The 10,724-nt window shown below is 30.6% G+C and overlaps 1 protein-coding gene across 1 annotated transcript in view; it reads right to left on the bottom strand.

Moving 5' to 3' along the window:
* Positions 1-414: 414 nt before the first annotated feature.
* LOC127724722 (uncharacterized) overlaps positions 415-10,724 on the bottom strand; it is a 36,611-nt gene continuing 26,301 nt past the window's right edge. Inside the window, exons 5-8 of the mRNA XM_052231814.1 lie at positions 7,703-7,896; positions 6,871-6,969; positions 5,027-5,170; positions 415-3,872 (exon numbers count right to left, since the gene is read on the bottom strand). Of these exons, the coding sequence (XP_052087774.1) occupies positions 3,681-3,872; positions 5,027-5,170; positions 6,871-6,969; positions 7,703-7,896 (629 nt within the window). The 3' untranslated portion in view covers positions 415-3,680. The remainder of the gene's footprint in view (positions 3,873-5,026; positions 5,171-6,870; positions 6,970-7,702; positions 7,897-10,724) is intronic.

The following is a 10,724-nucleotide window of genomic DNA, read 5'->3' as shown; positions in this document are numbered from 1 at the left end:
CCTTTAAAAATTGTCCGTTTAAAAATGTATAAATAATAAAAAAAAAAACTATGGTTTCAACTCCCTCAGACAAACCTTGGATTGATTTGGTTGTTATTTTATGTCTTTTTATGTCAAAAAGCTCTTCAACAGTTTCATTATTAATAAGAAGATGTGGTATGAGTACCAATGAGACAACTCTCCATCCAAGTCGCAATGTATAGAAAGTTAACAATTATAGGTCAAAGTACGGCCTTAAACACGGAGCCTTGTCTCACACCGAACAGCAAGCTATAAAGGGCCCCAAACTGACTAGTGTAAAACTATTCAAACAGGAAAACCAACGGTCTAGTCTATATAAAAAAAAACGAGAAACGAGAAACACCAGACCTATGAATCACACCAACAAACGGCAACCACTGAACAAAAGACTCCTAGCATGTTTTACCTTTTTATTCACTATTAATTAATATGCCGAATGGTATCCCAAAGTAATAAATTTAAAGCGTATGCTACCATTTTTACATTGAAAAGCATTGTGGATAATTTCTTTTAGACGATTTTTCAATTTCACGTGGGAAATGGTGGTATACTGGGTTAAAAAAAATCAAAAGTTTTGGTAGAATTAAAGGATCTTTCTCCATTTCATCTTTTCCAATATGAACAGCTAGGTCTGAAAAGTCTGTAACTGGAAATATCCGCGATTCTAACGATAAGCTTTTAAGCTTTTATTGGTTTTATATATTTTTTTTTAAATTGATAAATCGTTTTATTCAAATTTCCTCTGTTATGTAATATCCCTAATTAACCCACGAAAGCAGATTTAAGGAGACCTGTTTTCTTACATTCTGCATTTGTCGAGGGAAACAAATGGCATATTTCAATGATAACAAAATCTAAAAAAAATTAAAATTAAATTTTACTCCAATATATCACCTTTTCCAACACATTTGAAATAGATACATAATTGATTTATCCAAATTTAAATACTTCGTGTTACGCTTAAAAACTCAAGTGTAAATCACAACAGATCAATATAAGCAAACCCCACCGTTCAAAGGATTACTAGCACGTGCACGTGTATCATAGAAAAGTGTAATTGTTTTTTTCTAAATAATTTTATAGACTTAGAATATAGCAAAGTACTCTCGACCAATGAAATTGTAGAATTGGATGCCTCTTAATTGTGAAGAATGAATGTAAATCAGGTTCTTAGTAAGGGATTATCCTATTATTTGGGTCTATTTTCAGTTCAAAACAAAGAGTTTCTATAAATGAGTTACAACTGCCCCGAAGCACATTTATCAGATTGAAAGGATTTATCACACAGTGATTGAAACTGACTAAAAGTTGAATTGTGAAACAAACAAAAATCTCAAAACAATTTGAAGTTTACTGGTGCAGTAAAATTGGTACCGTGAATTTTATTATGAAAATATTAATAACTTCAAATTACTATAAAATCAAACAATACCAAAGCAATGCAAAAAAAAAAAGAAAAAAAAATCTTTCAGATAAAAAATAACCTAAATCGTTTAGCTTTCCAAAACTTTGATTACTTGATCAGCGGTTGGGAAGAATAGTTATTTCCAATACATGTATTCCGAAAAAAAAACAGGAATTTAATTTTGAACATATTAAAAACTTTTAAGGGCATTAATTTTTGAACATTACCCTGACATAATGAAACAGTATTTGATGTAAAAAGCCGGACCAAATTATTGGCTGTGAAATAAAATTTAGTTGTAACTCAAATATATTAATTGATTTAAACTGTAAATAAAAAAGGATAATTCCTCACTAAAATATTACATGATTTACATTCATACTCACAATCAGGAAACATACAATTCCTACCTTTTCTTTCTACTGTTGTGTCACCTAATATCTATTACGCATTTTAAAAAAAAAAATATTTCCCAAATGATAAGAAAGTCCTCACATCACTAAAACTTATCCATAAATGACATGCCGAAAAAGGATTTCATGCATCAATTATAAACATTGCACTGACAATGAAACTACTTCTTGAAGAGATCATTTGAGCCTTGAGCACTTTATAATATTCTAAGTTTGTAAGAGAATGATAATCCCTTACTTCATGATAAGTACTCGCTAACGCTCGTACTTATTCATGAAGAAAGGGATTATCATTCTCTTACATATACATGGATTATCTGCAAATATACAACAATAGAAAGCGTGAGGATTATATTCTTCAGGATTATAGATATCAATGTGCTGCTAGTGGTGAGTATTTATAGTAAATTATGGACATATGTAACCGTAAGTGCAATAATAAAAATTAGTAGTATATAGTTTTTTTATAAATAGATAAATTAAGATAAGGTTAATACGAGCTGAACTAATTAATCAATCAGGGTTAAGAGCCAAATAATAAGTCATTAGAATAACGAAAAATTATACATTGAATATATAAAGTATAAACAAATACAAAATTATAAGAGTATAGTTAGTTAAAAGTTAAAACATTAACTATGTTCGTAAAACGACAGTTTTTTATGTTTACCATTCGAAATATTTTCGTATATAATTTGATTCCTTAAGAATAAGTTTCACAATATTTTGTTTTGTCGTGTTTTTCTTTTTGTACTTTTGAACGCTCCTTTTTTCCAAATTAAAATGTTTCTTGTTTACAAGACCGTATTTACAATTACATTCAATCCACGCGATTCATTTACAACACCTAAAATATTTGATTCCTCAGATTTTTGTTTTATAGTTTTGCAATAATTGATTTTCTCAAAATGACTAACCATACATCATTTATATGTGTACAATTCGCAAAAAAAAAAACACAAGTTTTTTTGGCTTTTCTCATAAAAGTGTAAAATTAATTTGTAAAACTTTCCATAACATGCCAAATTATTTCTCTTTGATAATGTATATGCCATTTTAGTTCACATGATCGCCCCGAATTGTTGCGTAATGTTGTCTGTATATCTTTTAACAAAAGATAACGATTTTTAACAGGTGCTCCCCTTTTCAAGATGATACATGGTTCTGAGATGGAGAATAATTACTGTTTTTTTAACAATTATTTTGTTTTAAAATATAGTTAAAGTACAATGATATGGATGATTTTATTTTAGCAAATTCCGATATCCAGGTTCTTCTATCTAACAATTTATTGAACACAAAAGCACTATTTCTAAAAGCATTTTCGTTTTCCTCCCACATATTTTGTGTCGACTTTTTGCAAAGCTTAAAACATATAATTTCCCTCTATTCCTAAACAAAGGTTGACTTTGTACTTCATCCTATGATTGATGTTTTAGTTTTGGTATCTTGCAACTTAAATAACTAAATAATAATAAGTAATAAGATGAGATGCAATTGAAATAATGAAGACATTTATGCGTTTATATACATTTCATATAGTTTGTAATCACAATTTAACATGTAAAATTAGGCAACGAACATTAAACGTTTGAATGGACATTTTTGTTATTACATTATTTTAAATGTCTTGAAAAACATAGATTTTTCAGAAGTGTAGTAAAAAAAATATGTATTTTTAACGAAATAAATCTTGTTTGCGTATGTTACTGAAAACAATGATGTTATTTTATAATGTTGAACAACATTTGTTTTTCTATAGAGAAAGAAACCAATGCCACCGCTTTTTCCCCAAAAAAATAAGGATCGGTGATTTATGCGATATGACTTCCTCAACAGCTCTACAAGCATTTAAGAAGATAAAACATAGCTTCAAGTACGCATGATTTCTTTGGAGGCGAAACTTCTCCCTTTAACAAATCAATTTCGAAGTCCATGACTGCAAAAACATTTTCAACTGGTTCCTTTTGTATCTGTTGTATCAAGTTTGAATCAATTGTTATAGATGTCTGATTATTCATAGCTGCTATAATCTGAAATAGTTGCAAACATATTAATGTTCAGATACATATTTGAATGATTATTTTACTTCATTAAGCATTTTAAGTATGATACAAAATAAAGTGTGCATACAGATCTTACGGATATTAAAAAAAATTATTAGGCTGTCCGAATAATAATAAAATTTCAACCTTTATACGAAAACAATGAAAAAAATGACAAACGAAGTGACACTAAGTGAGTGTCATCCTTCCGAAGCACTTTTCCGGATTTACTTTCATCAGGAACCTCAAACCAAAACAATTGAAAGCCAGTGATGCATAAATACCCGAACACGTGTGGAGCTATCTGACCAAAAGGGACATTAATTAAAAAACAACGCCAAATTAATCTCATTTAAAAATATATCTTACTATTTAGGCATAAGCAACAGCCTAACACGCCTCCAAGAATGTAATCTATGTCAGGTAATTTGGTGTACTGATTGATCTTGGCGAGTAAAAGAAGGCTGCTACAAAAAATTGTTAATCACAAAAAGTTTTACTTTCGTTTATTTTTTAGATTTTGTTGTGACCTCACTACAAGAGAGTTTATAATCATTTTTGAACGTGTTGAATCGAGTCACTTAAAACCTATAAACTAAACTTAGACTTCCTTGGTGATGATTTTGACATCAAAATAATTTCTTGGAATTTCGGGCATTTCTTTGTTTTGAAGGAAGGAAAAAAGAAAGAAAAAGGGTCAGTACAGTCAGTACACCAAATCATTAAACAACTGTTATGACAAAGGATTCATTAACAAATGGGAAACATAACAAAAAACTAAATAGACATCTTTCTATCATATCACGTGTTATACACGTGCTCCATGATACTGTATTGTTTATCAAGGTCACGATCGACAGATTTTGGACCGAACACCCGAAAATTAGTTAGCAGCCAAAGTTTTCGATCAACTATCACCCCATCAACTATGTGTCTATGATACCTAATGGATCCGCAATAAATTTAAAAGAACCGTCCATAGATAACTTAGTTAAGCAGATATGCATGTTTTGGTCCAATAACTTCCGTGACATGACAATCAACAGAAAGTCGTTTCATATGACTTTAACTTTCTGAAATACATGCATAACTGTACACTTCTATCTTTTTAGCATGGTGTTTATGACAAAAGTAGTACATACAATACGTAAGATTTCTTTCTTCTGGTAGGCATCACATTTTCTGATAATTTCTAGGTCTTCAACATCAAACAATGACAAAGACTCCAACACCGCTGGCATTAACTTGCAGAATGGCCCGTCAGACGTTATAACAATGTTATTGTCCTATAATATACACTGTCAGGTTAACATTGAGTCAAACACCATGTTTTAGGTTTTGTTGTTATCAACAATAATATTGCACAGACAAGGGATTTGATAGTTTATATATAGTAAGGTCAGTCAAATAGTTGGACAACGTTTACAAGTTTGTTTTTAATTTTTTTCATCTTAACATCCACGTGCAGGTGCATGTCTGATAGGCCCTATACACCAGCTTTCACTTCTTTCTAAGAAAAAATCGACAAATTATTATAAGTCTTCACTGCTATAGAAGAAACCTAATTTGTTGACACAGAATATGTTTAGCCTGCATTTGCCACAAAACTAAAAGAACAAATTGAATATAGTGTCTTTTTAGTGTCAAGTCAGGAATATGACAATTGTTTTCCATTCGTTTGATGTGTTTGGGCTTTCGATTTTGTCATTTGATAAGGGACTGTCTCATTTGAATTTTCCTTGGAGCTCTGTATTTTTGTCATTTTACTTTTTATTGCCTGTTGATATAAAGTGTTTAAATACTGTTAAATCTTATCTTCAGTCTCATTATTCTTCATTTCTAACTAATGATTATCAAATTGGTTAGATGGTGAGTAAAACAACTATAAGACTTCCAATACTCTTTCAATTGTGATTATTCTAAATAAAATTAAAAAAAAACGCCAGAATTTGAATCAAAATAACACCTTAACAATGTCAAACTCAAAAGTCTATAAAATATGACTAAGAAAGGAGCCGTCAATTCTACTTGATACTGAAACCAAAGAATACTTATCCAAAGAGCCAACATCGCACCAATGGTTAAGTAAATATACTACTTCTTCACAAACACATTCAAAGAAAAAAATTTAAATATGTAAAAAAAATCCCAATGTTAAAGAGGCATGCATCTCCTTCAAATAAAATGCAGGGATGATAATGCAAATGCAGACCAAATATCAATGGCCTGGTTTAACATTTTCATTAAACATATATTTAATCAGGAAACTAAATATCTGAATTATATAGAAAATACAAAGTCGTGAAACTTGAGTATTGGGGCGATGCTTAATATTAAAGTGTAAATATGCTGAAAAACCGTATGTAATACATGTATACCATTGACATATTGAATATTTCGCTATATGCAAATTTTATACGTAAATCTAACATTTGATCAATGTGATAATTCCAATACGTCCGAAACATGTCCAGTTGGCTGATCATTACATTTTTCAACAAAACTGGAGTGCACGTACGCTAATAAATAAAATCTCATTGACTAATATCATACACGTTTCTATTAGGAAGGCACCTGATAAGAAAACATATGACATCGTAAAGTCACTGAAACATTATCTGGGACTGGGTCTCATTCACTGCATGTAATTGAAATCCATGAACATTGATTTAGATGAATACCAAATTTCAATGATGTACCATAGGCGTTTTACTTCAAAATATAAAAATCAATCATTATGTGTTGACATTTATGTCGACAGCAAAAAAACAAAAAAAAACATTTCTCCCTCCGCGATATAAGTCAAAGGGCAAAACAAGAATTATCGAAATGCAACAATAATCGATAAATTATCTTTATATAATTTTTATCAGCCAATCGAACACTATTGTCTCCTCTAACATGGCCTTGAAGAACTTATAAATATGTATAAATATGTCACGTATGAATAGAATTCATTTTGATTGAAAAAAAGCTAAGTACTTACTTGAAGTTTATAACCAATAAGTTCTAAAAGTGACCAGCATGCGTCACTGTTTTGCAACTGATTTCTAAATGCCTGTAGATCACCATCCATATCGTCACACTGTATGAATATACTTATAAAAGTTAAATAGGATTTCCAGACAATAATCAGAATAAAAATATTCAAAACATTAGAAATTACTTTTTCGTGTACTTTTGAATTTTCTAGAGTTTTCAGAGTTTACCAGAAAAAAGAACAGTACCAAGATAATAACAACCACTGGGATGAATATTGCTTCAATGTAACCTTCAGTTTTCGCGAATAAATGATATACAATAATATTTGTTACAAGCAGTAAACAATTTGGTTTTTGAGAATATGACAGACAATAAACGAATAATATCTATAAAAGCACCTTTCCAGGAATTTCTTTATGAACATAATGAAAAATGAAACTTTTAATTATAAAGTTGCTTCCATTTAGCTTAATTTTATCAGACTTTTTAATCATGACTTATTAGACTGTCACAACATAATTGTGTTGCAGATATACACCAACATTACATTTGTCTTAGACATCATCCTGTCGTTTTTCCTCCATTACGACTTGCCATCAAATAAAACGTATTACCGGTTCTCGGGTTGTATTTGTCATGTATAATCAGACACGTACCACTAACGTATTCTTAATTTTTTTGATCATCAATGTTATTGGTATGTCGAGATTGTAAAGATTTGAACATTAAAAGCATGTTTTGTTCTTTCAGGTTTTTTGCGTTACCGTGAAGTTGTCAATATTACGATATACATATTCCCGCCGTACGCTTTAGTTGGATAAACATTAAGTATGTACCAGATCTAATAGAGCTTGTATATCACTGGAACTGTTCATAACATTACAAACTGCAGTCCTAAACTCTGAGATAATATCTTCGCCAACACAGTTTAGATCAGACAGTCTCCATTTTATGTTTTTGAAAACCTCGATTACGTCTCCTTCCGGTTCTGGAAGAACTGCAGCCTGTAATACCACTGGGATGTTAAAAGCTGAAACGAATGTATCTTGAACTTATAAAATGCAGTTTCAACATATGTTATACATGTAATAACAGATGATGCTTGTGATTTTTGATTTTTTTGTATATCATGTGTTTGTGCTGTATTTCTGTCATGTAGTGTTTTAGCGATAACTTTTTAACATTGCCATATAGCTGGAGGTTTGACATGCCATGAAACCAGGTTTAACCCACCATGTTTTCTTAAAATGTCCTGTACCAAGTCAGGAATATGGCAGTTGTTATCAAATAGTTCGTTTCTATGTGTGTTGGCGTTTGTTTTTGTTGCACTTCTGTGTTCTTGTTATTCTTTTGTTTTCCTCTTATAGTTGATGTGTTTCACTCGGTTTTGGTTTGTTTTCTCTCAATCATTTTATGACTTTTGAACAGGGTATACTACTGTTGCATTTATTCTATCCAAAATACAATTATTTATAGGATTTAGCTACATGCCATTCTTATATTCATTAAATTGCTATAGAACGTTGAAAATTAATCATTTGAACGCTTTTTACCATCATGAAAGACCAGATAAAAACCATGACTTATCAGTCGAGTTTCTGGATATGTAACTCTATAAACTAGGAGTAATGATGGCATTTAGACAAATCTCATGAACGTTTCAGCAATATTAAGGTTCATTGGGTAATCTCCTTTGTACATGGTGCTAATTAGATCTAGAAGTAGAAAGGACATAAGAGATAGTTAATATGGTACCTAAGACAGCAGAACGGAGGGACTGATCATCATGGATAGAGGGAAAGAATCGACATTGAATAAAAAAGACTAAAACAAATATTTTTTGTCAATCCGAATTTTATCAGATGGATTGTCTATTTAAATTTTGTATGTATGATTTTTATTTTTTTATTTTTTTTGCAAATTAGTATTTATTATTGATATGGAAGCTGGGGCGATAAACTCACAAACATGTAAAGTTTGTGAGTCAGCGAACCAGTTTACACATCAATGACATCTGGAAAAAAATGTGTTTAATCCTTATGATTCTTAACCCAAACACTAACAATCATGAGTGTTCATGCATATGACGTCATGTTTTGCCACAAAGTTAATACGCAAAGATCATTCATGAAATTTTGCGAAATTTATTCTAATCTTTTATTCATTTTCCGAGCTTAAGTGCATTATTTTTTATGAAAAGTTAGAATAAAAATAACAGTTACATATTTTTTTTTTCTATCCCAATTTGCTTGGAACCCCGATATATCACAGTGAATGTTAAGAAAGCAGTTTCCGTAACTTGGTCTATCGAAGTATAAACCAAGGATAAAAGTTCTAATGGACCAATCCAATATTTACAGATATGCAATCATTTAAGAATTATATTTATATGTAAAGCCGACATTTGTCATTAGCATGTGCACGATACTTTGCCTTAAAGTGATTTTTGTTTCCTTTTTCTCGCGCAAGTATTTACTAATCACGTGTTAGATAATATCGGCCGACAAAGCAGTCAATAATATGGTGGTGGTATAACATAAATACTACAAGGAAGTTCTTAAGAATGAAATTATAAATTCTTTTGCATTCATGTCCGTGCACTCAACAGAGGGGCATATAGTAAATTATCATATCACTACCACCCTCAGCTTAAGGCCTTTCTGAACATTTGAAAGTCCTTTCTATGTATTTTTGTTTCCTATACTACTACAGAAAACGTAAATCGTTTCATCTTGGGCTCTAGTAAGGGTTGTGAAACTAACCTTTTGGTGCTTTTAAATAGTTCTATGACTGCTACCAAAGAACGTATCACTTACCTTTGTAATAAAGCCTATGAAAACAGTGGAATTATCTATTGTTGGAATGTAAAAACTCTTTACACTACACTTCCACACAATCTTATCAAACAAAAGTTTACCTATTTCTTTAAATGGTTGTTTGAAAAATCTGTAACTCATATAAATCGATTGAGAAAGGTAATTTATGCTAGATATACTTATAAGTATGATGTAAGATTAAAGCTGTAAATTTTTTCTTTGACAACATTTATAAACGTTTTGACAATAAAATTCATTGACAGGTAGTAGGTGTTTCTAGGGGCACCAATTACGTCCCATTTATATCAGACTTGTCTCTTTACTGTTATGAACCACAGTTTATTGCCAAACTCAGTACAGACCCGATTTAATTCATTAAATTGATAAATTGAACAACATTTATCGTTATCTTGATGATATTTTGTCGTTGAATAGTCAAGAATTCTCTAAATAAAATGCCGACCCAAAGGACCTTACTTAACATCTTAAAATATAAATCAAATATAAACAGCAACAACTGTCTTTTCCTAAATGCAGATATTTCAGTTTTACACTCTACACAAACATTTACGACAAAAGGGGACGATTTTTTGTTCTCAATTGTTTATTTTCATGTTTTTGGACGAGAATGTTCCTTTAGCACCATCTTACGATGTTTATGTATCCAACTTGTTCGCTATGCACGTGTCTGTTGTGACGTTTTAGATTTCAGTGAACGTAATCTGTGTATTATTGGTAAATTATTAAGTCAAGGATTACGTTTTTACAAATTACTTTAAACCTTTACTAAATTCTTCTTGATTTGGTATGAAAGTTTTGCTGTATGAAAATTTATTACAAACGGGATAGCACATCCTTATTTTTACGGTGATGTTGTTTCCCTAGCCCGTAAATTTAGATGCGATCCGTGTAAAGTTATCGATCCTTCAAATAAATTTATTCTAAAAGGTAACCAATTCAACACTATTATTAGATCTTCGAATATTGTTTTTCATTGATAGAAATATTGATTTTGTTATCAATGAACTTAAATCTAACTAAA

The sequence above is a fragment of the Mytilus californianus genome, unplaced genomic scaffold (genome assembly GCF_021869535.1).
Source record: "Mytilus californianus isolate M0D057914Y unplaced genomic scaffold, xbMytCali1.0.p SCAF_14, whole genome shotgun sequence".
Classification (NCBI taxonomy): Eukaryota; Metazoa; Mollusca; class Bivalvia; order Mytilida; family Mytilidae; genus Mytilus; species Mytilus californianus.
Note: the sequence above shows the minus strand (reverse complement) of the source record. Positions and strands in the feature narration are given on the sequence as shown.